The sequence below is a fragment of the Miniopterus schreibersii genome (assembly GCF_964146895.1).
Source record: "Miniopterus schreibersii genome assembly, chromosome: 4".
Taxonomy (NCBI): domain Eukaryota; kingdom Metazoa; phylum Chordata; class Mammalia; order Chiroptera; family Miniopteridae; genus Miniopterus; species Miniopterus schreibersii.
In genome coordinates this window covers 54,816,432-54,844,278 of record NC_138105.1, presented here as the reverse complement: position 1 = coordinate 54,844,278, position 27,847 = coordinate 54,816,432, and the positions used below count along the sequence as shown (strand labels likewise).

General features: G+C 36.1%; 1 protein-coding gene across 3 annotated transcripts in view; it reads left to right on the top strand.

Moving 5' to 3' along the window:
* SPOCK3 (SPARC (osteonectin), cwcv and kazal like domains proteoglycan 3) overlaps positions 1 to 27,847 on the top strand; it is a 280,247-nt gene that overhangs the window by 99,854 nt on the left and 152,546 nt on the right. For all 3 annotated transcript variants that reach the window (XM_081137554.1, XM_081137552.1, XM_081137553.1), the window contains exon 3: positions 6,975 to 7,020. In XM_081137554.1, the coding sequence (XP_080993680.1) occupies positions 6,975 to 7,020 (46 nt within the window). The remainder of the gene's footprint in view (positions 1 to 6,974; positions 7,021 to 27,847) is intronic.

Sequence of the window (27,847 nt, the reverse complement as noted above, 5' to 3'; positions counted from 1 at the left end):
AGCACAGATTGGCACTTACATACAGAGCCAGGATACTGAGGCCTCCTCAGGATTTGTTCTGAGAGTTCTCTGCAAGGTCAAGTCGCCATGTTCTAAGGCTAAAGCCATCATTCAGCCTCAGACACCCAGGAGGACTGATGTTGTCAGGATTTACCTACTGGGTCATAGCTTGGAGGTTCTGTATCTGTGGATACAAAGACATGCTGTTATGAAAGACATACTAAACTCGATTTGGAGATCTTACAGCTGACTAGGTTTTTGACTTGGGGGCTTTCCAGGTATTCATTGCTGTGTAACAAACCACCTTAAAACTTAAGGGTTTTGCCGGGCTGGCTGTGGCTCAGCGGTTGAGCGTCGCCCTAGGATCCAGGAGATCGCAGTTGGATTCCCGGTCAGGGCACGTGCCCAGGTTGCGGGCTCGATCCAGAGTCCAGGGTGTGCAGCAGGCAGCCGATCAATGACAACTCTCTCATCATTGATGTTTCTCTCTCTCTTTCTCTCTCTCTCTCTCTGAAATCAATAAAAGATATATTTAAAACAACAACAACCAAAAACCTTAAGAGTTTAAAACTAATTTTTTATTATCTCTCATGGATCTATGCCCTGATTAGGCTCAGTTCTACATTTATCTCTTTGAATCTCTAAACAGTGATTGCAGGAGAATAGGTGCTGGGTTTCGAGTCATTGGAAAGTTCAGAATGGCTCTCTCACATGCTGGCAGTGATTTTGGATGCACTCTGGGATGTAGGCCAGTGGCTTCTTCATGTGCTGTGGGCTTCTCCCAGAGTGGCTGAATGAAAGGCTTTTTGTAAACTAGCCCTCCACGTTCTTGAGACCCACTCGACCACATTCTATCGGTCAAGCAAGTCGTGAAAGCCCAGTTTCCATCCAGAGGAGGAGACTTCATCTGTTGCAAGTAGCAGGATGGATGTACAGTGAGGAAAGCAACTGATGGAGGCTAGCTGTGTCTAATTTAATCTTTGCACAGTTTAAGGAGATTATTATTAATCCCAATTTCTATAAAAGAAAATTTAAGAGCAATTGAACTATCAGAGTAAGGGCTCTAACCTTATTAGAAACCTTACTCTCGGCCTTGATTTCCTGTTACATCTTCCTTTTGTTTTGTTTTTTTAATTTCTAACTCATTAATTGAAATTGCTAAGCGAAGATTTGAAAATTTGTACGAAGGCAAGTTTATGCTTAAATTTTTGTAATTATTATTTCTGGAATTTTCTTAAATTTTCATCATGACTTATTCAAAATGTGAAACATTATATGAATGACATCACCGATAAAACAATATTGCTTTTGGAGGAATCCTTTATTGATAAATTGTTAAAAATGATATTTTAAATCATGTATCATTAATGAAATAAAAAGTATAAGGACTTAATATAATAAAGTACGGTTACAAATGCCTTAGAGTAAAAAAAAAGTGCTGTCAAGTGGGACTCTGTCAATTAAAAAAAAAAAAGACTAAGAGAAAATTGCTTTCTTGCTGAGTGGAGTGTGAAGCCAATGTCATCACTTTAACGGAGAATTCATTGTAAAAACACTGTCATGACAAAGTGTCAATATATATAGTTGGAAATACCATAGCTGAATTAATTAATTAATTAGGCCCCTGTGACTATGGTTTCTAGGTTTCCATGGTCTTATTCAAGGGAGTTCTACAAATTTGTAAAGAAGTCTTATGAACCTTATACCACATCACCTTTTTTTTTTTTTTTTTTTTGCAAAGCTGTGCTTGGTTAAAATATATCTGACTTATGAGATGTCTCATCTGACTAAAGTATTATTTAAATGTTATTGAAATCTTATAGACAGACACTAATTTACTATATATCTGTAATATCTTATAGACAGACACTAATTTACTATATATCTGTAATATACTCATCTATTTAAATATATATTTCAACATATGTGCATGAATAAATATCTGTGTGTATTCCAAATGGTTGACTACATACAAAGGTCCTGTATGAAATCCCAGATATTCTGCTGTCAGACTTCAGACAGGGAAGAGCACTGTGGAAATATTATCACCAAAACTATTTCGGTGTACATTGGTCATAATGTTTTTTACCACACCTAGAACTGGACTGTCATATTTTTAGGATAGTGGTATGCTGTTACAGAAATAGCCACCATTGATAATCATCAGCTTAACACCCATTTTATTTTTGCTCTGTGTGTCCAAAAGTATAATCTTCTGTGTCTCATTTCATACTTGTGAAATACTTTTTCTTTAGCTTAAAACTACTGTATAGTAGTTGTGTAATATAAATTACAGAATGCTTATGGGAATATAGGACAAAATTGTGTCAAGTAGATGCTGATAGTATGTTTACTGATTATTAAAGTGTCATGCTTAGCTAGCAGTATCTTTTCAGATATACTTTAGTAAAGTTGTATTGCTTATTCAGCTCTTCATAGATACTGGAAGAGGTTCAGTGACTTAATGGCTAACATAATGCCTGAGCATCACCCTTTTTGTGTTTATCTCTAGGCGTTGAGTTCTTGGGCATCATGACTCCTATTCCCAATTGATTACATAGCAAAAGCTATGAGGATGCTTAAGTAATCCCTGACCTAGTTTTCCAGCCCATATTATTCCTTCAGGCAACGTGAGGATACATCAGTACAGATGTAACAGTGAATGAATGAATTCAACAGTTGACCTTTTTGCTAAAATTTTCATTTTTTTTATGTCTCTATGGATTTCAGAGAGAGGAAAGGAGAGGGAGAGAGAATAGAAACATCAGTGATAAGAGAGAGTCATTGATAAGCTGCTTCCTGCACACCCCCCACTGGGGATCAAGTGCACAATCTGGGCATGTGCCCTGACCAGGATTCAAGCCTTAATCCTTGCTCAACCGCTGAGCCACACCAGCCAGGCACCAGTTGATCTTTGGATATAAACTTGTCCTTCTGACCTACTTCATCTGTTCAAAGCCTGGTTATAACCAGTTATTGTCACAGGAAATTAGTTTCTTATATTGGGCATCATGCTTATTCCCAGTGATCACCCTCCTAACTTATATTCTGTATTTATAAGAAAATACTTAGACATTTCTGTATGAATTGTTTGTTACAGCAAAATATTATAAACAATGCAAAAGCATAGACATATGAAGGGAAAACTAAGTGATGATAAATCTACAGAAAAGGATATTAGCCATTAAATATTCTGACAAAACATTAACACAATTGTAAAATATTCTTAATAAATGTTACACAAAAATGGATATAAATTTGAATGTACAATGTTATCTCAATATAATAAAACACCTGTGAAGAAAAATCTGTCATTGTTAGTAGCCCATGTTATGGGATATTTTGATTCATTTGTCTTGTTGTATTTCCTGATAACTCTGATCAGTACTCAAAAAGGTGATTTCTTTCCCCCTGAGGAGACATTTGGCAATACTTGGTGACATTTCTATTTGCCACATCTTGAGGGAGGTTGCTACTGGTACCTCATGGTTAAGGGGCAGGGATGCTGCTAAATAGCCTGCAGTGACCAAGATAGCCACACTCCCCCAATACAACAAATATCTAGCCCAAGTGTTAATAATGCCAAGGCTGAGAAACTGTGCTCTACATTAAATATGCATTTTATTTAAAATTAGGAAAAATATAGCATTAAAACCACATGGAAAAAGTTTAAGTAATAGGATACACAAATCAAATTTTGTTGTATAGATTGCTTTAAAAAAGTTGAACAGCCCGGCCAGTGTGACTAAGTGGTTGAGCGTTGACCCATGAACCTGGAGGTCATGGTATGATTCCCATGCCTGGGTTGTGGGCTAGATCCCCAGGGGCCGTGCAGGAGGCAGTTGATCAATGATTCTTTCTCTTCATTGATGTTTCTCTCTCTCTCTCCCTCTCCCCTCCTCTCTCTGAAATCAATAAATACATATAAAAATGAACAAATATTTTGTTAAGTATAAGAAATTGACAAAGGTGTAATATTGACTTGTAATATTGTTGCTATAATTCACTGGTGTAAGCTTTGGAACACGAGTGACAGGAGTTCATCTTTGCCTGTTGGATCACTCAGGCTTAGTTTCAGTCATCTGAACCTATGTTTCTCCAATTGGGGGCATTTCTTGCAGTTGTATTTTAAATCCCTAGTTGGCTTATTTTGGATCTAAATTAAAGCCTGAGAAGAAGCAATATTCACACAAAGCTTTTGAGACAAAAGAATTGTGCCTGAATGAACACTTATGAGAAAATACTTTTATTTTGCATCCTGGCAAAATTCCTAAGATTTAATGAGGTGAAACCATTTCAGAAAAAAAAAAAAAAAAAAAGTCTAGTGATATGAGGACACAAAGAAAAATATCTAAAAATAGCTGCTAGGCTATTTTGCTTTTTGTTTTATACTCTATCAGATCCCCACAATGGTCAGACTTCCAGATTACCCTTGAAATAACCAAAATAACCTGGCTCGTGTTTTGTACTTTGATTATAGATTTTTATATAACTGTGGTCCCAAACTAACCCAATGTGATTATGTTATTCTGCAGGAAGTTAAATTAAAAGTGGCTGAGGATAGATTTTACCATAACACTATATGTACATACACTTAATTTCTGCTAATCTGTGAAGATGTTGAGTATTTCAAACACTATGCGTTGTGTCAAACGTGTTGCTTTCATGTTACCAGTGTTGTTAATGTCTCTTTCACACCTATTCCCCCTCTAGATCTCTGTCTTATTTCCAGAGATGGTGTCACTTTTGCAATAAAAACTTACATCTTCTTGGATGATGACCCTGGTAGCTGGACCACTTTAGAATAGTCTGAGGTGATAGCAGAAACACTCGCCTTGTTGCATTAACTGCTACAGTCAGAAATGTAGGCTTTAAAAATGTCCACTGCATCTAACATTTGGCATTCGGGGGGAGGGAGGAAGTTTGGACATCACTTGCACAAACGTTATGAGGAGTCCATGGCTCTTTCTAAAAAAACTAAAGGACCTTGGCAGCAGCGATGAGAACTTGTCCAGTGGTGCTGTGGCCCAAAGATGTTGACGGAGAGAGCCGGGCCCTTACGATCAGCAAGTATGCTGTAGCCAGCCTGTCCTTTATGCCAGATGTTGGCTCCTGATTTACATTTTTTATAATGAATCCCCCAGCAAGCTTACCAGATAGGTAGGTATTATTTTGCAACTTTATTCACAGGGTTGAGAGGTTTAGATCATACCTTTTCTAAAGTTACAGTAAATGGTAAAGCCAACCTTAAAATACAAGTTTCCTGCCTCCAGACCCGTCACTCATGTGCCTATTGTCTCCCTTTTAGTTATGCTTCAGAAAAGCCCCAGTCCCTCTTCCTGGTGCATGGAATGAATAAAGTCGTCATCTCCAGACAATTGAGATGTAATCAAAAAAGAAAAGTCTTAAAATGAATGTGTTGTGATCTTCAGCTAAAGTTTAGAGACTTCGAGTGGAGTCATTTAATTTGAAAACTTAGTTTTCCAAGAATTCCATGATGCTAAAATTATTTTTAAAAAGACTCTAAAAAAAATCAGTGTTTACTTAATTATCCAGTGGTGTTACCCTCCTTTAATTTAATTCTAGATAATAACATGCCCCTCTCTTTTTTATAAGAACATTTTAATTATATTTAATTTACTTATTTATTTTTAGTGTTGACAGTATTACAGATGTCCCCTATTACCTGCCCCCCACCCTTCATCTCCCTCCCCCCAGCCCCAGCCCCAGCCCCACCCCAGGCCTTTCCCTCACTATTGTCTGTGCCCTTGGACTGTGTATATATGTGTATGATTTCTTTGGTTAATCTCTTCATTCGAAGTTGGTGAGGTGAGAATGCAGAAGGTGGTGATGAATGATTAGTCACAATAAAGAAAATCTTCTGTAGCAATTGACAATTTTTGAGTAAATAAATTTGAGAAATGTATTTATTTCCATAATTAAAGTAGTGCCACAGTTTCCTCCCTGTACATTGGAGGGTGTTAGTGAAGAGCTTAGGAAGGAGACTCGAAGCATCTCTCCTTGGCCTTTCTGCATTACTCATGTCCTGTAGCTTTCCCGTGGATTGCCTTTGTGTGTCCAAGAGTATTGAGCTAGGAAATGTTTCATCAGTGAGCTTCACGATGTGATTTTTCTTGCTGTGGTGAAAATAGCTTATTAATTCAAACAGTGAAATCTGTTCTATTTAACATAAAAGGTGATATGTATGAATTATGTGTATAAGGCTTTTAGGGTGTAAAAACAGTCAATAAAAATAGCGTTAGTTTGGCTTTTTACTCTTTTTAAATTGTTGTCACTCTACCCCATTTTAGTGTTGTATGGTCATCTTCACACACTATATAGTAAATATATAATAATGATTTTTTCCATATCAAAGATGTAAACTTTAGGCAAGATTGAATTAGGTATGCATTTTTAAAGCTTCCAATTGTATTTTGATGAACTCCTTAGATAATCAGTTAATAAGTGACTGATTTGCATAAAGTATATTTATACTGTATGGGCTAGTGGAAAATCACTTTGTATGTTCCCTATTACATTAATGGTTCCATTTATTATTATAAAGTTGTATAATTGGAAACTGGCAAGATACTTTTATAGCTTATTAGCTCAGGGTAATTATCTGCATGTTTTATTGCACATTGAATTGCAATTGAAAGTATTGTATTATGATATTTAGGTAAAGTGGCAACCCAAAGTAGTTAAATTGTTATAGTAACCACATACTTGCAGTGAAAATGAACACATTTATTGAAAGACATTTCTATAAATGCAAACAATGTGTTCCCTTTTGATAACTTTGTTTTTCTCTTGTTCTTTTTTTATTTTGATTTTTTTATAATTTGCTGCTTGCCATTGCAGGAAGTGGAGGTTTGTATTCAGCTTCTGTATTTCATATTTTATTTTAGATTTTATATGAATCTTTACATTTTAATTACTCATATACACTCAATTCACATTATTTTCCTCCTTAGGACGATTATTTCCGCACTTGGAATCCAGGAAAGGCCTTCGATCAGGGTAAGAATCTAATTATTTTAAAATAAAAATATTTACATGTTTGTAATCAGTGTTTTGAACATCATATTAACTGTCTGGCTAGATTTTAAAATACTGAATTGGAGAGCTTAAATGAATGGAAAAAATTTATGCAATAATTGCTTTCATTTCAGAATAATGTAGTTAGAAATAAGTTTATTAGGTAACATGATTATGTCAGGATGACTCATTGTTAGATGCCGACCTGGGGTTACTGATTTAGGCTTCTGAACTATACCATGTCCACTTTTCTTGGTACAAGTCACTTCATCCAGTTTTCGAATAAATTCACGTTCATTCATTAGGAAACAGACTTATTTGTGTAAAATTTCAAAACAAATGGCTTTGGTGTCTCTTTCTCAGTTGTTAACAACTTTTGTTTAAAACAGACCTGACTGGTAATTAGACTCAGCTGGGTTCTTAGTAAGGCCCCTTAGTAAGGCCCCAACATAAGAGTCTTACATGTCATTAGGGCTCCCCACACCCCTGTACACACAGTTTGTAGCTCTGTTTTGCTTCCTTGAGAAGAAAAAGCAGGACATATGCTTGGGAAGAGAAGTACTTCCACCTGTGCAATGATAATGAAAACATCAAACTCAGTGCAACGATGATTATATAAATCACTAAACAGATTTGTTTACTAAATTGTACAATATTAGAACCAGAGACTCTCCTTTTTGAAGTTTGAAACAAAAGAAATTTTGACTTTATATAGGCTGTAGTAACCTTACAAAAGATATTCCTTCATGAAAAGGCTTCCGTTAAAAATAGAAATCATTTTTAAGAAGAAACCATAATATGTTATTACAGGGAGTTTTGGGTATTTTGAGATGCCTGTGAACTTTTGATTTAATATTTGGAATGAATGCTCCAACAGCCAGCCTCTCTTACAGGGAACCAACCCAGGTGGACCTAGACAGGGACTATTGTCAATATTGATCTTCACCTGCAATCTGATATACTCTTTCATATTCAATTCCTTCTTTAATATTCATTTATTTCATGTGATTTCACTCTTCCTGTCCAGTGTGTTTGTGGAATATACATTTAAAAATTCTAAAAAAATATAATTTTTATTTGGCTACTAATAAGTGAAGTGAAATGCAGTAAAAGGCAAGCAATAAAAAAATAATGGCATGCAGACTGAGATATATTTGCAAGCTTTCTTGGGAAATGAATTTTTATGATGGAATCATAAACCTTGAAAAATCAGAGTTATGTATGAAATGGATGTTAACACTTTAATTTGCCATACTTGGGGCATCCAATTACAATAAAGTTGCTTCGTTTTTTGTTTTTTATTTTTGTGTGTGTGGCGATGTGTTGAATTGCGATTTATTTCTTACTAAAAAGTAAAAAAATAAAAATAAAAAAGATTGGTATAGGGAGGCTTCCAAACCCTAATATACTTTAAAACTGATTTACTTTAATTTGCAAAGAGGTTTTCAATTTACTAACTTGTCAAAAAAACATCGTATTTATGAGGCAAAGAGAAAGCTTATATGACATGATAACAGCTGATATTTATTGAGTGTCCTATATTGAGTACCTATTCTAAGTTTTCAATATATTAGTTCATTTAATCTTCAAAATAACCGTGCCAGGTGATAGGGAAGGTGAGGCACTGAAGGGGAGGTTAAGCTCCTGCCCAAGGTCATACTCCTGCAATGTGGCAGTCAGGATTTGGGCCAGGCAGCCTGACCCTGAACCCCATTTCCTAACTATTATGCAGTACTGTTCCTCATATGATAGCTCTAAAATAAAATAATGGCATGCACACAGGATTTTAAAATTTATGCTTTAAAAATAAATATTTACACCCGGCCAGCATGGCTCAGCGGTTGAGTACCAACCTAGGATCCAGGAGACTAAGGTTCGATTCCAGGTCAGGGCACACGCCCGGATTTCAGGCTCAGTCCCTGGTAGCGGGTGTGCAGGAGGCAGCCCATCAATGACTCTCTCACCAATGATGTTTCTATCTCTCTCTCTCTCACTTTCCCTTCCTCTCTCTGAAATTAAAAAAGACATATTAAAAAATAAGTATTTACTTGAATGAACATTAGAAATAGAGCTGGATGCTTTGTTTCTATGTTTTAGACAATGTTTTGTAGACTATCAGACCCTGGGTTTTGATTGTTGGAACATGTATAGTTGGTAAACATACAAAGGAAAGTAATAGTGAAAATTATCCTTTCCCATCTAATTCTAAATAAGATAAAGTGCATCATTTGGACAGAATAGACTTGAGCTATGTTAATTTCTAATATGTTTGTTGTTCTTTCTGATGATATAATCTTCCATTCAATATTATTCTCAAAACCTCATTGAGCTGTTGAATATAAATAGAAGGCTTTTTATGATTGTTTATAATTTTTAATGTATTACTTTTTTCTGTTGGCTTATGAACAGCCATAGCACGTCAATTAATACAAGATTTTTTCACAGTTTTATTTTATGGGCGTTTGCCTATTTCCTGAAAAGAGCGACAAAGAAAATTGCTTTAGCATTACATTTTTATGCTTCTATTTATACTATTTTTAAAACCATATTCATTATAACGTTATATTTCCATTTCCATAGAATGCTTCACAATATGTGCAGAAATTAAAGTAGCACTAATGAGAATGTTAATATTTCATAATATAAATGACATTTTTCTGCCCCAAATTCCTCTGTACATATATATGCATAAACATGGCCACACATACATACACACATAAACTTATGCATATTTACACACCTACAAACACACACATACACTTGTCAACTTGCTTATAGGTAAAATTAACTTCATACATATCTACCTTTTGGTTTAACTGTCACAGATTTTCCATCTCATATAATTTTTTTTATTAATCAGAGCATTTCTACTTTGTTTACTAAAAAAAAAAAAATCAAGACTTTTGGTAAAATACATTGGCTTCAAATTAATTTAAGTAACACAATTTTGGTGGTGGTAAATCTGCGGTAGACTAAAAGAAAACCTACTGATGCCCAAAATAAATTGCTTTGGTTATTTCCACTAGAAATTTCTGTGCCATTACTTCTCTTCATTAGTGTGGCTAATTATGAGTTGACACAATAGAAATTGACTGAAAAATAGTTTTAATGAGGACATGCATCTTCTTGAATACAGCATAAAAATTCTATGTTTACGATGACAAGGGAAAGAAGAGATGCATGGATAAAGCTTACGTGGTAGCGTGATAAATATTTTAATGAATGCTTTGGATAGATATTCTGTAGCTTTAAATTTGTTTTTTACTTATTTTTTCTTCACTGCCTTAATGCCACCTTGGTTTGGGGTCACATATTAGAGTGTTTAAATGATAAATCACTGGAATTTTTTGCAGTATTTCCAGACAGATGTGTAGAGACTCTACTTATACTGAAGAACTGTATCTACAAGGGTCACCTTTATTCAAAAGTTTTGTGGGTTGTTGTTTTTTCCTGCAAGATGTGATGTCTAGGTACCCTGAAGTGAGAGTCGGAAGCAAAACGTGCTTTTCATATTTCCCCAATTTTACTCTTCAAACCAGTTTGGTGTTTCTCCACTTGGTATCTACCATGGCAGTGAATTATAATCAACAGAGTAATAATAATGAAGGGACATTTAAATAGCTCCAGAGATTTCTGGACACATCAGTTTCATGTTATTGATGTGTTTCACCTGCTCGTGCAGGTAGCTGGGAGCATGGAGTTAGGGGCCAGAGGTAGAGCTGTGACTTAGAGCAGCACCCTTCTGTCATTTCGCAGCTGTTTCTTCTGGTGCTTTCTTCCTCAGTCTCGAGCTGTCTGGGAACTGCAGCCTCACTCCATCCAGCTCATTAGGTTGCATTTAATTCTAGAAAAAATTGTAAGGAAGTGATGTGCGTTGGGCACCATTGCTGAATTCAAGCTGCTCAAAATCTCGCCGGGGAAGGTAGACAAGTGAGTAGCTACCCTTGTGTCTAGATGAGCTATTCCTGCAAGAATTGGAAGGAGGTGAGAAAAAAAGACTGAGCTCTCTGACAGAGCAGTCATACGCTTAGCCATATATGTATCTATTGTTTTCATCATTTCAGGATCAGTTCTGGCACTTCACCTAATCCTCCCCATTCTCCCCATCCATTTATAAAATGTGTCACCTGTACCAGCAGTCACAGCCTGAGGTTGTGACGTTGCAATAAATCTCTGGCTATGAAGGGAAAGGTGTTGAGATGTCTTCTGGAGTTTTATTCCCTTCGATGAACAGAGCTGTTATATTATGGGTGTAATTATTTCTGAAATTGAGAAAGACAAGCATTTGAGAAAACGCACCCCCAGCCTATCTTTTCCTTCCTAAAATGCATGAAGAGACTTAAGGCACTGCATAAGTGGATTACACAGTGTGGGTATTGCCTCTCTCCCAGATGCTTTTAATTTTCACTTGTTTACATGAAGACTTGTTTTCTGCCCCCCACCCCCAGTGCTTGGACGGTATTCATTGATAGTAGTCTGAAACAATAGAGAGATCTGATCCGTGCTTCACAATACAGGCATGGTAATACCATAATGCGGCTTTGTCTAAGAGCTTGGGGCCTTTTGGCATTTTCCTAGTGGAAACATTGGTGTTCCCAGAATTGAAATTCATTGAGGACAATAGTCAAAGATGATTATATGATGACAATGTTTTCTAAATATGTGAACTCTGAGCCGTTATTTGATCTGAACTATTATTTGATCAACTGGAAAGAATTTATTTAGGATTTTTGTGTCATTTTGAAATAATTATTTGTTAGGGTACGCAGTGCTGACAGCCTTGTCGATGTGCATCATATGTTTTATTTTATATCCTCTCTTTTGGCAACCTTGGCTTTTAAAAGCCCTCTGGAAAACCTGCAAATAGATTATATTCAACCTAGATTCCAAAAAGTGTATGTTCCTTTGCTCCATGTCAGATTTAGTGCATAAAAACTACATGGGACTTCTGCATGAGAATAGTTTTCATCTTCCTATCTAATTCTGATTTATTTATACAAGAATGCTATTGGATTTGTTTTACACCATGATCTTTAAAATGTAGGAATCAAGACTATTAGATTGCTTTGTTCTAAGTCAAATACTGCTTTTTTCTCCATAATAAAAGATTGCATAAAGACCTGTGTTTTTAATTTAGAAGATAAAATCAGGATAACTAATATTTTATTTAGTTTACATCACAGTAGCCTACGTATGTGTGCAAGAAGGCAACTTATATTTATTTCTCTTTAATGACCTTATTTGTTACTAAATTGTGAATCTAATTTATAGAGCAAGGGTTTGATCAAATATACTTCAAAGGTGTTGAGATATTTTAAAAAAGCAATATTCTTACCTCAAACCTTGTTAGTCTAACATAGTAATAAGTATTGTGAAGGTTGAAACATCAGTAGATACACATAAGAAGTCATATTTTTGGTAGGAATCCTCTACTGGCTACAGGAGTGATTTTCAGCCCTGCCCGAACAAAGCGCTCATTTAAAAAATACAGTTGCCCAGGCTTGGTCCCTGAACATTTAGATTCAATTTATCTGGGTCAGATTCTGGGCACTTTGTGTGTTTGTGTGTGTGTGTGCTTAATTTAAAAATTGTAATATATATAACATAAACTTTACTATTTTAACCGTTTTAAAGTATATAGTTCAGTGGTATTAAATACATTTATATTGTTGTGCGAACACCACCAACCTTCATCTCCAGAACTCTCATCTTCTCAAACTCACACTCACACTATTAGACAATAGCTCCCCTTCCCCTCTCCGCCCAGCCCCTGGCCACCACCATTCTTTCTGTCCCTATGAACTGGACTAGTCTACATTTCTCATATAAGGGGAGTCATACAATATTTGTGACTGGCTTCTTTCACGTACCATTATGTGCTCAAGGTTCACCTGTGTTGTAAAATTTGTCTGAATTTCCTTCCTTTTTTAGGCTGAATGATACTTTATGTATGTATATCCCACATTTTGTATATCCATCCATCCACTGATGAACACTTGGGCTCCTTCCACATTTTGTTGTTGTGAAAATGCAGCCGTGACCGCTGGTGTACAAATATCTGTTTGAATCTCTGCTTTTGGCTGTTTTGAGAATACACCCAGCAGTTGGGATTGCTGGGCCGCATACCGTCCTGTGTAACCTTGTAAGGAGCCAGCAGGAGCCAGCATGTTATTCCGCACAGTCCTTGCATCGTTTTACATTCCCACCAGCAATGGAAGGTTTCCAGTTCCTCAGCAACGTTTGATATTTTGTGTTCTTTAGAAATAATAGCCATCCTGATGGGTGTGAATGGGCTTGAGTTTTGAACTCTGCAATTGTTTATTTCATGCAGATACAGTTGAGAATCAATCACAGGGCACAAGCAATGACTTATCAGAATAATTTCTTCCAGTCATTCTTTTCTGCAGTACTGAGATGATTTTTGTTAAAACAACCACTCTTTTGAAAGCAACCAAAAGTGTGAGGAAATTTTTAAAAACCTACTCACCCTTTCAGATCCGGTGTCAGAAGTAGGTGCAAAAGGGGCTTCAGAATGGATTGTGGGGATCAAGAAAACCTCCAAAGATAAAGTTCCCTTTGAACAAGTACTTCCTTTGTGTTGGGTGTTACATATAAGACAATCATGGTAGTAACTTTAAAAATTAGATATATTCTTTAATTGACAAAGGAAACTGAAGCTGAAAGAGGTTGATAAAGGTAACAAAGCCAGTAAACTTTTACTTCTTTTATTTATAAAAACATTTTTGTTGTTCCGGCATAATATATTTTTTCCATTCTATTCTGTATTTTAATAGCCAGAGTAGTCACTTAAATTATTGGGCTCAATCTTCTGGCACATTAATTATTTCGAGAGTTTATGTGAAAAATTATCTTCCTCGACAAATTTAGAGAAATTTGTAATCTTCAAGATACTGGATACAACAAACTGTTACATTATTATATTAAGCGGGATATATTATAATTTTATAATTAACACAATGAAATCTATTAGTCTTCTAATTAGCACAGTGTGGTGTGCTGAAATGGAATATCAGTCTAGGAACTAATAAGCCAGGCTTTGTTTTCTAGCTTTTCCAATTGTTAGTATGAAACCCAATTTTCTATAATTTAAAAGACAGACTTTTTAAAAGAATAATTTGAGGACTCCTCCTTCCTATTATAATTACTTTTTTTTTTAACTTTAATAATCTGATAGGAAAAATATATTCTTGAGTGTGGTGGTGGTGTTAAAAAGATTTATCAATGGTTCACCTGTTATTCCTTGAAATGTATTTCTCTTTTTAAATGAAACGAGAAAGCATAAACATAAAGATATTTCATTATGTATAAGTCATTTTGCTTGGTAGTTCAGTTTGTTCATTAAATTCCACATGACTCATAGAGAGCAGGCAGGAGCTCTGGTGTGCTCGGGGGTGCTCGGGGGTGGAGGGGTTGAGCAAAAAATAAAAAAAATGAGAGAACTCATGGACATGGACGACAGTGTGGTGATTTCAGGGGTGAGAGGGGGTGGGTGGCGGTAGAAGCGGGCACAGAGAGGATAAATGGTGATGGAAAAAAGAAAATAAAGTAAAAGAGATATTCTTTTAAATAAAATTCCTTAACTTTTGCAAAATAGACATTTTGTTTTTATTTAAGTTGACAGCAAAATGGAGTGGAAGTTACAGAGTTTCCATATACTCCCTTCCCCCGCACATGCATGGCCTCTGCCATTATCAGCATCCCCACCAGAAGGGGACATTTGTTACAGTTGATGAGCCACATTGACACATCGTAACCACCCAAAGTCCAGGTGTACATTATGGTTCATTCTTAGTCTTGTACCTTCTACAGGTTTGGACAAATGTATAACAACACGTCTCCATCATTATGGTATTATACAGGGTATATTTACAGTCCTAAAAATTCTGTGCGCTCTGCCTATCCTTTCCACCTAATTTTTTTCTTTTTCTTTCTTTTTTTGATTGATTTCAGAGAGAGGAAGGGAGAGGGAGAGAGAGATAGAAACACGGATGAGAGAGGAACATCGATGGGCTGCCTCCTGCGTGCCGCCTACTGGGGATCGATCCTGCAACCTGGGCATGTGCCCTGGCCGGGAATCGAACAGGCGACCTCCTGGTGCATGGGCTATGCCCAGCCAACGGAGCCACACCAGCTGGGCTCTCCTTCCCTCCTTCCCCCAGCCCCCAGCCCCCAGCAGCCACTATAGTTTTATTATGTCCATTATTGCCTTTTCCTCAGTGTCATACAGTGGACTCGTGCAGTGTATAGCCTTTTCAGACTGGCTCCTTTCACTTAAAAATATGAATTTATGGCTCCATCTCTTTTCATGACTTGATAGCTCACTTCTTTATAGCCCTGAATAATATTCCATTATCTGGATGCACCACAGTATTTCCATTCACCTGCTGAAGGACATGTTGGTTGCTCCCAAGGTTTGACGATTACGTGTAAAGCTACTATAAACATCCGTGTGCAGGTTTCTGTGTGGGCCTACGTTTTCAACTCCTTTGGGTAACTACCCAGAAGTGTGACTGCTTGATCTTATAGAAAGAGTATGTTTAATTTTGCAAGGAAACACCAAACTGTCTTTCAGAGTGGCTGTACCATTTTGCATTCCCACCAGTAGTGAGTGAGAATTCCTGTTGCTCCACATCTTCACACCACTTATTTATATAACTTATTTGCCCCTCAGATATTTAAACCTATAACCCTTATAAAGCATCTATAAATAGCCTGGCTGGTGTTGCTCAGTGGTTGAGCATCAACCCATCAACCAGGAGGTCACTGTTTGATTCCTGGTCGGGGCACATGCCCGGGTTGTGGGCTCCATCCTCAGTAGGCTTTGTGCAGGAGGCAGCCGATCAATGACTCTCTTGCATCATCAATGTTTCTCTCTTTCTCCCTCTCCCTTCCTCTCTCTGAAATCAATAAAACAAACAAACCAAAAAAAAAAATTTTTTTTTAAATCTATAAATAAACTAGGTTAATTATTCTATTTTTTTCTAGAAATTCTGCACACATGTTGAGAAAAACCACTTCATGATTTTTGATGATATAATGCATTATTTTAATCTTAAGAATTTATAATTTTACATTGTGGAGGGTGGGTAAAAGTAATGTGGGTTACTTTTCTTCCCATGTACTAACTAGACATACTGGTAAATCAGGGATAGATATCTCAGTCAGGCCACTCATCAGACTTACCTGTGGAATATTTTATGTGCAAACGTGGGAGCCATACCTAACCCACGGTGCCATCAACCCCTGGGTGGATCCCTGGACTTTCTACTTTTCACAAACTCTCCAGCCCAGACCTGTTCCTATCTGAAGTTAAAAAAATTGTTACATGACTCCTTATTCTATTTCTCATTTTTTCAAATTTTAACTCACTGTTCTGTAAGCAGCAGTTACATCTCAGTAGCTGTTATTTGGGGGTATTTATTACTACATTTGACATGTCTAATTAAAGACTGAATAAAAGTCTAACGAACAGAAGAATGGAATTTTGAGTACGCTTTTGTCTCAACCGAATACAAGCAGATGAACTTTTCCATTTCATGCATTACTTATTAAGGAAGTTATGTTTACCCTTTATTGTCAGTATTTGGCTTCTTTGTAGAGCATTTTCCTCTTTTAGAAATTGATTTTAAAGAGGAAGGGAGAGAGAGGAAGAGAGAAACATCGATGGGCTGCCTCCAGCACACGCCCCAACTGGAAATCGAACCCACAACCTGGGTCACATGAATTGTTTCATTTGACCTTCACATACAGTAAATATTCGAAAATTTTGTAAGTAGAGTAAGGTTGTTGCTAATTCTAACACATGAAGTAACTGGGAATAATTTGGATTTTGATTTGCTCAGGTCACACAAATATTGATAAATGCAATTGAAGTTAGAATTCAGATGTTCTACATACTAGTCCTTTTGCCTTCCAAGATACTATGTAGCCTCTGTTAACTTATTAGCAATTTTATAATAATGGTTTGATAGCAGAATAACCTATTTATTTAGCTTATTTTGTTAGGGCATCATTTTCATGGGTCTAAAAACAATAATAGTTGTCAGTTGATGAGCACCTACTACCTACCATAAGCATTTAGTTATTATTCCACTCAGTTGTAACATCAACTCCTATTTTTATTGCTTTTACTTTGCTCTCATGTTTGTTTTAAGTTTTTATTGCTCCTATTACAAAGAGAAATAAAACTGATGTTCAATGAGGAAAAATAATTTCCCCCTGATACTAGAACTATTTGACATAAGAATCAACGTTTATATGTATCTCATTTGATCTAAATTCTGAGGCTCCACACGCGCATGTCCTGTGAATCGTGACCCAGGCCAGCATTTAGGCCGGGAGCCTGGCCAGATCCATGATCATTTGTTGCAGTTTCTAGTTAAACCTCATGAGGAAACTGCCACTGACAATAGAGAAAGGACTGAATTCTTCTCACTCACAGTAACTTTGTACAGATCATTTAATCAAATTCTTTGGTTTTCTAATTACCGATCTTTAAAATTAGGAGGTGGCAAAGGCTGATTAACAAGTTTTAGCCTTTAAGTTTTATCTTTCCAGTGTTCTGCAAGTCCTGTGTACGGCATGTTAACGAATAAATCTTAGAATATAAATGTTGACGTTCTACCACTTAATTCTGCCAATAATTTTTATTCCTGTTATTTTTTAAAAAGCAGCAGTTTGTCACAGGGAGGATGAATGTAATTTTCAAGAGAAAGTTGCAAAAGTAATATTTTAGAATAATATTTGGGGAAATCTTTGCTAGGAAATTTATCAAATTTATTTTAAAACACTTTATCATTATACATATTGCTGGCTAAATATCACTTAATAAGTATGATGTCTGTAATATTTTGCAGTTTTCTGATTCTAATTGGAAGCTAACAAAATTTTTATATGATTAGAAGAATGGGACTTGCTATCCCTAACTTCACAGTAACTTAATAATTAAGATCCTTGCCCAAGGGTTCATTAAATAATTATAATTCTAACCATTTATATAAAGTTGCACATCTAGAACTAGAATGCATGTCATTAATCATGTAGTCCGGTGCCTCCCTGTTAAACTGTGCTCCAAAGTTATCACCTATAATTTTAATCATCATTGTAAAAATGAGCTAATTATTGCCCTGCTGCAGTGAGGTTGGTTGTACTTCCAGTTAAGGCCAGAACATTTAGAAATTAAAATAACTTTTAAAGCAAGATAGGAGACAACATGTTTAAAATTTCATAGTGACCTTTAGTGTAAGGTACGAGGCAGCCGAATTTTAGGAAAATGTTCTGGGCTTGAGAATCAGTTCTGGGTTTTAGTCTGAGCTGTACTAATGATTAGCTCTGCAAACTTGGGAAAATTAATTAGCCTAAAGCCAAAGGTAATGTTTTGCAGATTAACATTTAACTTAAGCCCTGAAGGCTTCCAGGAGATAGTTAATAAAGAGATAGGGGAAGAGGAGAGGCGGGAAAACTCATAGGCTGCCATTTAGGCTCAAAGTGTCTTAATTGTTTGTTCACCATTGTGGTGTATATATATTGTTCATATATTTTAAAAATGTCTTCTCAAGCATTTAAAATATGTTTCAAATTTTTTATTCTAAAATGTTAAGACTCCCTATCAAAAAAGGAACTAATGAACACACAGATTTCCACATGGAATTTAAAATTAAGTGTATACTATGTTGTTTAACTTTTGAGCATATTTTTTAGTCAGTGGAGGCAGGGACTTAGGCATACATTTTTATCCCTTGCTTATTTAAAATAGAAAACATTAGGGAAAAAAATAGATATATACACATATAAAATCTGCTAAGTCTTAATTCCAAAAATGAACTTTTTGTATTCATGAGACTCAAATTATTTGATTTTAAGTCTTTTATAAAGTAAGGGTCAGTGTTATATGTTGAATCGTGTATCCCCCAAAGGTAAGTTGATGTCCCAACCCCCAGTGCTTCTTCATGTGACTCATTTTGAAATAAGATGTTTGTAAATATAATCAAGTTACAGTGAAGTCCTGCTGGTTTAGGGTGAGCCCTTTAAGTCCTTTTAAGAAGACAGTGAAAGAGACACAAAGGAGAAGGCCACGTGATGAAAGGCAGGGATTGGAGTTACGCTGCCACAAGCCAAGGAGCCTCTGAAGAGAAGAGAGAGACGTGGATCAGATTTCCCCTCCGAGAATCCAAGAAGGAACCAGCACTACCATCGCCTTCAAGCCTTCAGAAATGTGAGAGAATAAATTTCTGTTTCTGTCAGCCACCTGCTTTGTGGTACTTAGTTATGGCAGCCCTAGGAAGCCAGGACAGTCACATTAAAATGTTTAAATAATTCCTATAATTCCTACACATATTCCCTTGCATAAGCATAAGAGCTGATATACAAACAGACTAATATCTTCCCTTGATCTAAATATTAAAAATAGCGTACGTTAATTATAACTTTTAATACATGAATTTTAAATTTTATAACATTTTATTTAAAGAATGTATGGGTGTGTTGGATGAATGTTCCTTCTTAAGCAACATCTGTTTTCTGGTTTCAGCGTTCTGATTTTCTGGTTTCAGCGTTCTGATTTTCTGTTGGGAAAACATGCCACACTCTTACCCTTAGACCGTAAGGTCTCCATAGGTTGATGTCACCCCCAATCTAGGGAGTAGTTAAGTGACCCAGAACTGACCCAGTAGAGCCTCTTTGTTCCTTGTTCTCAGCAGTTAATTTAAGCATGAGAACATGACCCAACCAGGCCATTTAGGTTCTGCGATGGGCAGCACAGTTAGAGGACAGGGAAGCTGTCTTCTGGAGTTAACCGGGGCCGCCTTGGCAAGAGGACCGAACACTGGAGGGCAGTGTTACAGGATGGGGCAAGTAGGACACTTCGAGCCTCATGTCCAGTCTCATCTCAAATGACTGTATTCATAGATTTCCAACTTTTCTGTCTTTGGTTAAGCCTGTTTTAGCTATTTATTTTATTCATTTATTTATTTACTTATAATTGAATTTATTGGGGCAACATTGGTTTGCAGAACCATACAGGTTTTAACTGTATAACACAGATGACTGTATTCATAGATTTCTTTAACTTTCTGTGGTTAAGTCAGTCTTATTTATTTATTTATTTATGTTTAATTGAATTTATTGGAGTGACATTGGTTTGCAAAACCATACGTTGTAAGTGTAGAACATCATCTGCGTATTGCGTCGTGCGCCCATTGCCCCAAGCAAAGTCTCTTTCCCTTCCCATTCCCCGGCCTTTGCCCACCTCCACCTAGCCCTCAGCCCCTTCCCCTCTCACCATCACCAAACTTTTGTCTGTGTGTGTGTTATTGTGCATGTGGGGGTTTTTTGGCTAATCCCTGAATCTTTTTTCATTCAGTCCCCCGCTGACAGCTGTCAGTCTGTTCCACGTATGGTTAAGCCTGTTTTAATCAATTTCTCTTCTATCCAAATGAAAGTAGCCTAACTATATAGGAGCTGAGCTGTCAGAAATCCTAATGTGTGCAGCCGGCTGAGCCGAGGGAGAGGGCAGGGTACAGAGGATTCCCAGTTCCTGTGTAGGAAGTCGCTGTGCTTCATTGTAGGAATGCTCTGGCTCTTCCATGGCCTGTGGCCTGTCTCTGGGGTTTTATAATATGTGCCTGTTGAAACTGATCCTTTCGGGGACCTGCTAGATTGTTGTCTTTTTCTGAAATTTCCATGTGTTGATAACATATAACTGCTTTTAATGGAAAGCTTTACTTCCTATTTCTGTGACTGGTATTGCCATTGTATCCGTAGTGAAAATCAAAAAGGAAAGTTTTGGGGTTTTTTTGTTTTTTGTTTTTTTTTAAAGGGACCTGAAAAGCCTTTGACCTTATAAACTAAAAATTCACTTTATGTAATTAGATTTGGAGAGACATTCAGGAAAATATTTAGTTTAACTAAGTTATGTCAAATTAAATAGCTTCTATGAACCAGGTTTTCTTCCAAGGTCAAAGCCACTTCCTCTTATTAAGTTAGTTGTTCTAGGTGACACATTAATCCACAGCAGCTTCTTCGTTTCCCTCCCCCTGAGCCCTTGCAGTGAAGAGTCAGAGAGTCTCCTGGGCTCTTTTGCTCCAGCAGGTTGCATCTGGAACCCAAACACTGAAATCAGTGAACTGATCTGGGCAGTTGTGTTGAAGATGCTTTGGGATATTTCAAGAAAATCTTGAAGATTGGGGGTGTTACTTAAAGTCTTTAATCTGAATAATTTAGATGAACTATAAGCAAATGTGTATACTTTCTCCCTATTTTGAGGATGACAATGAGTTGCCTCAGTGAAAAAGGCAAAGCAGCCACAGTCTCAAATTCCCAGCCCAATAATCTCTTCTTAAACTAATGCATAATTTATAAATCAAAGTTTTCAGCCTGTGTTGGTCAAGATCTTTCAGGCACTAAGAAGAAAATAAAGACCTAGATCCGAGAATCTCACCCAAGGAGAAACAAACATTCAATATTTGTTCCCTGGCACTAAAGTTACAAAATACTGAAACAATATGAAGTTCTAACAATGCCCTGGTTATTGTCACAACAGGATTTCAGGGCGTCCATCCCTTTGGTCCACATAATGTTTTTTTAAAAATTTAAAACCATAAAAATCTAGAAAATCATAAATTTTCATTAGAATATAGGTAATATAAACAATATGTGATTTTATATCTTTCTATAGCCATTAGTTGTATATTTCCAGCATAGTGGATTATACTTGGCAGAGAAGGTTAAAAACACAAATACAATTTAAAGGTTAATCATTCTATTTAAGAAGTTTATACGTCAAAGGACAACATTTTAAAAGTATTAGCTACTTTACCACAAGTCTTTTATTTGAGAGACCACTGAATAACAGTCTAAAATCATCCCAAATAACCATCAGCAAGAATGTATTAAAGTGTTATTTTTTGTTTTTGTTTTCTTTGCACCTTGCTGACCGTAGGACCGAAAGGTATTTCTGCCTCAGACTGCAGTATGGATTTAAATAAAGAAATGAGGTCAAGGAAGACAAGCAACACACTTGCAGAAGAAACTCTCAAACTTTGGGTGTTTTCTGCTTATTTAGGAAAGAGTAGAAAAGTGTATAAAGGCAACTGTGAAGCTAGACACTGAGTCCCATACATCCAGGGAAATACATTGTAACCTGTCGTAAGGTATACTAAGTAGAACTCAAATAGTTGAGGCAATTTCTGTGTCTTACTAGGAATGTGATCTGTCAGTGGATAACTAAATCAGTAGGAAGGTTCTGATTTTTTTTAAACAAGATATATATATTAAATGGTCTTTCATAAAAACTTAAAATGTAAAGGTGAAAAACAGGATTATCTTATTTACAGTTGATTCAGAAACAGCTCAATATAATCTTTATCTTTGATAATATTATTTAAAATGTGGTGAAGAATTTAATACAGGTCTACCCTCTGAGGGATGGGGGATTGGATGGTATTCAGGTAGATGGCTTAGAATAGAGTTGCCTACATAGAATCATGGGGTTGCAGAAATCAGGAAAGAGTAATGTTTGTAGAAACTTTGAGAATTATACTTACTCCATATTAATAATAAAAAACAATGATAATAACTAATAACATTATTATAGATTCCTGATTTACAGTGTTAAAGAAAAATATACATTTTTTGATTTCTCAAACATGATGTTAACTTGAGCATTTATTTAATGATATAAACCTTTAAAAATACTCAAGTGTAAATTACTTTAGTACTAGGTTCTTTTTAGTTTTAGAAAGTCCTATATTAATGCTTGGCACTCTTGATTTCCTACTGCTAAATTAGTAGTAATGTTTATGATGATGATGTCATGATGCCATGATATGACTAATATATGCTGCCAGTGGCTCTGAACGAAATTAAATCACAGTGGTAATAATGGGCAGCCCTGCTGAGCATCTCTGCTGAGCATGAGCAATTAAGACATAAAACCATTAGTTGTAACCGTAGAATTCACGTTTGTATGGAGTAATTTTTCACAGAAAACTAAAGAGGGTGAATCCATATCAGCCCAAAATAATAAAATAATTAGTTCTCATTGCCTCATTAGCATCTTAAGAGATAATGACTGCTGAGCCCGTTAGTGTGTTTTCCAGAAGCTAATTAGAAATGTAACTTATAATTTTTTGAATTGAACACAGAAAAAGTGTTCATCAAAATATCATTTGAGCTCTTATCTCCTAAGTTTTTTTCTTTTGCTTTGCTTTTTTCCATGGTAATTAATAAAAGTGAAATGAAATAAACCCATAAGTAGAATACAATATTTTCTTTATAAAGCTTGGGTATCTGCTTAGTCAGTGCTTGCTACCTGATTGATTGGGTAATAAAAATATTTCATTATACTTTAGGAATTGCACAAATCAGTGACATTATTTTACCGACCAAGAAGCCAAAATTCACTGTCGTTGTAATCTGTGAAGCTGATTAACTTCTAGGCCTGTGTATACTCTCTCCAAGAGCCATGGATACCTGAGTCACCTACTCACTCAGTTCATTTGTGTTGTACAGATATATTCAGATATGCTTTTATATATACAATTTGTATTTATTAATGGAAGGCTGCTGCACATTAGATATCACCCAGTTATAATGGGCCAAATGGGCTACCTAATTCCTTGGTTTCCCTAGGGTCAGGCCTTAGAGATAAGCCAGAGATTATTTTTCAAGTTAATAATATTTGACTAGAAAAGAGCATTTGCCTCAGTGAAAATCTTAGGGTTCTGAACTGTGATTGTCCTATTTGACCTTATATTACAACGCTCAAGTAACCAGGCTGCTTGCATCTTAACCCAGATCCTTCCTCTCCTGTAGTCTCTACCTCGACAAGCACCATTACGGGTTATTCCTGTACATGGGTAGGAGCAACACATGATACGGGAATATCACACTGTGCTCCAAACTAATGGAACTTCTATAAATTCTACCAGTGCGACAAGTCCCAGAACTTCTGCAGTGTTTGTCTCCTATTCTCTGGCAAGCAAATGAATAATTTATAGAGAGAATGCTATAGTACTCCAGGTATTATTTTTTATTATGTATGTTAAAACTTCACCAGATGATGAGTGCGGTTGAAAAAATTAAGCAGTTCAGATGACTATTTTGCACTGTTGTGAGCCTGAGCAACAATCTGGGTATATCTGTGTGTCTGGTTCTTTGGGAGCTCCATGGGTTCATGTGTGCCATCCGAAATTAACCTCCATTTGGGTTGCGCTGTGGTGCCACCTGGTGGTAGCTGTTTGACCTATCTGTCGAGATGGATCACCGTGTGTCATGTGGCTTGCAACTGCTAGGACCCTGAGTGCAATTCTGTGAAACTCCCAGCTAGTAGATGCCAATTTCACCATCCTGATCTGAAGAAATTGAGCTGGGAGAGGAGTGGGACGTGGGAGCTCTTGCTCCCTGTCATTTCTCTGCCTAGGCTTGCTTGCCTAAGTTACCATCCCTAGATAAGAACTTTTGGGTACTCACTCTTGAGGACTTGACTGGGAGGAAGTAAGAGCACGTTGCTTGTCACTGTTTATATATATCTTTGGAGGACTGATGGCTGGGCTATCAGCCACTTTACTATAATTGTGTTTTTCCTAACATTTTTTTCTCTAATCAGGGCCAACTGGCAAGAAATGGTAGCAATGGTATTAGCTGAATTTCTTTAAAAATAAATTATTTAAGATGACTTAAATAAAAATTCAGTGAATAAGTACATGTTATTTTTTTCTGTGTTTTGGAATAGTAGATATTTGCCCTGAAAATTTATTATTTCAAAAAGCAATATTTTTTTGGTCTGAACTTTTTGTTTCAAGATTAGCTTTTTTTTTCCAAGTTCCAAAATTCTTACAATCTATACATCATGATTCTCATAGGATTATAATATTTATTAATCTGGGTTCAATGTATAACCCGATTTAACAAATCCTTTTTCATTTTTATACTCAGGAATAGTCACCTAATTTTATGAATCTAATAGACTGTAAGATCATTTCAATTAGGATTTGGAGTTGACTTTCTACCCTTTTTATTCTGGTTCTAAGAAACTGATGCATCCCAACTTATTCCACCACCACCCTTTTTTTCGTAAGAGAAGTCTGAAGTTGGTACATCTTACATTTCTTTACGTTCTTCTGATTAAATTTAGTCACATGGTTACAACTACTAAGTAGAGAAGTTTAGAGAATGTGGCTGAATGAGGTGCTCGGGAGAGGAAGAAATAGAATTTGCAGAATGGCTAGTAGCCCCGAACATGTGTATTTTGATAGTGTATAAATAAATACCTTTGATGTCATTAGGTACAAAGATTTGAAGAATACATGATTTATTGTTAAAAAATTTAGGGTAAAAATCTAAATGCAAGTAATTTAAGTAAGATCTTAAGCAGAACCGGCAATGGTGTAATTAGAATCTGGAAAGCACTTTCCCCCAGCTATTTGCTCCCCCCACCTATTTAAATTTGCAAATTTAAACTGAGTATTTTCTAGTTGTCTCTTCTTGCATCTCACAGTGACGCATCCTACTTTCTTTACAGGAAAATTATATAGTTTCCAGTAAAGGTCTTGTACTCCAAAAGGGAATTTTCGAAATATTTTATCCTTATATAGGTTTCAAAATTGAACAGTAATATATAGAGCAATATCTTCAGTCCTATTTCTCCACTTACCAATCATAAATTACTTTAGAATTTCCCAAGTTTCAGTTTCATTGTCATTCTTGTTATATGGTATCTTTCCAATTATGTTCTTTTTGCTCTCTAATAGCTAGTCAGAAAAATACACTTCTAATATTTCATATAGAAGACTACTTATAGACTTAACCTCATAGCCATTCATCTCTGCTGCCTCCGTCCTGATTGGAGTATGATATGGTGCCGCCTCTTGTAATTCTAGAGGCCTTTATGTCAGATACTAGAATTCAATTTTGCTGTAATGATTTAATCAGACCTCATTGGATCCTATTGCATTGTCAATTTACGACCTTCAAAACTGACTACAAATACTTTTTGCATGTTTTGGAGATTTGGATAAATACCTTAGTCGACAAAAATGTCCAGTGTTTGACCGAAAGGGCTGTGAGCATCAGAAAATGCACCATTGTCTGATTTAGTTATCCGAGCAAAGTGTGTTTAATCTAATCACACCTAAGTAGGTGGCAGTCAATAAAACCTTCATTTACCAATAGTCAGATCAGTACTTAGCAAGGATTTTTTTTTTTTTTTTGTAAGCAATGATATTAATTGGAAATGACAAACTGAAAGCTAAGGAAGATCCATAAGGTTCACTTAGCTGTCAAGGTGATTATCATCGTTGCTTTGCTATGATAGTCAGTTATTGTTACCATTACACTTCTCTTTAAGCCACATCAATCTCCTGAAAGAAGGAGTATTTGACAAACATTTAAAAAGCTTTAATTCATAGACTGTGTTCTGAAGATTACTATGTATATTAAAATATTCTTAGTTATAAATTCTATTAACTTGTTACTTCAACAAATACTGTCATTGGTTCTATAAAATTGGCTTAGTTTTAAAGGTCTGTATATATGTAAAACCTCCCTTCAGTTATAGGATACCCAGATTCCAGTCGTTACATGCAACATCTTTTATAGATGTTGCCAGCAGTATTGAAAACACAGTCAAGAAAGTGAGGTCCAGTTCTGCATTTTCTTTCCTTTCATTACTCGGTTTTCATTAAATTTCCCTGTCTGCAATATGCAGTACTTACCTTATTAAAGATCATACTCACCTGGCTGGTGTCGCTCAGTGGCTGTGCATCGAAACCATGAACCAGGAGGTCACCGTTCGATTCCCATCAGGGCACATGTCTGGATTGCAGGCTCGATCCCCAGTAGGGGGCGTGCAGGAGGCAGCCCATCTATGACTCTCTCTTATTATTAATGTTTCTATCTCTCTCTACCTCTCCCTTCCTCTCTCTGAAATCAATAAAAACATATTAAACAAAATAAAAATAACATACTCCATTGATGGGGAAGAATTGACTTAGGGTATCTAAATTTTGATGGTGAAATTTGTCAACTCTGATTTTTTTATTGTATGCTCTGCTGCCTTGAGATAGATGATGGGAAGGCTTAAATATTGTCATGGAGAATGGAGGTTAAAAATAGGTCAGAAAAAAGGGAGGAAATTGTCTTATTGTTGCATAATTTACATACAATGAAATTCAGTAATTTCAGTGTACATTTTGGTGGATGCAGGTAATTGAATTATCGCTACTTTAATTAAGAAGAACATTTCTGTTACCCCAGGAATACCTCAAGCTGCCTGCTCTCCTCCCACCAACCCACACCATCAGTGTTCTAAACTGTTCTTATTTATTTTACTTTCATTGTTTTAGCTTGTTCTAAAACTTGACATACATGGAACTATACCAGTGTATACTGATACCTGCCGTTTTTTGTTTGATATAACATTTTTTGAGATTTGCCTGATGTTATTGCATATTTCAGGGGTTTTTTGTTTGTTTGGTTTGGTTTTTGGTCTGTTTTATTGCCAAGTAGTCTTCTGTTTGTATGAAACAGTTTGTTGACTCACTCATCCGTTGGTAGACATTCAGGTTAGCTCCTATAACTAAAGATTCCCTGAACATTTTTGTAATAATCTTTCTGTAAACATTAAAAAAACACTCTTGGATAAATTTATAAACGTGGTGTTAATTATATAAAACATTCCAAATTATTTTCCAAGGAGATTATGCAACATTTCAATGTATTGTCTGTCAACCCACCTTTTATTTCCTATTCTGCAGTGACGGAGCTGGGGCCTGTATGCCTATCACCTTGT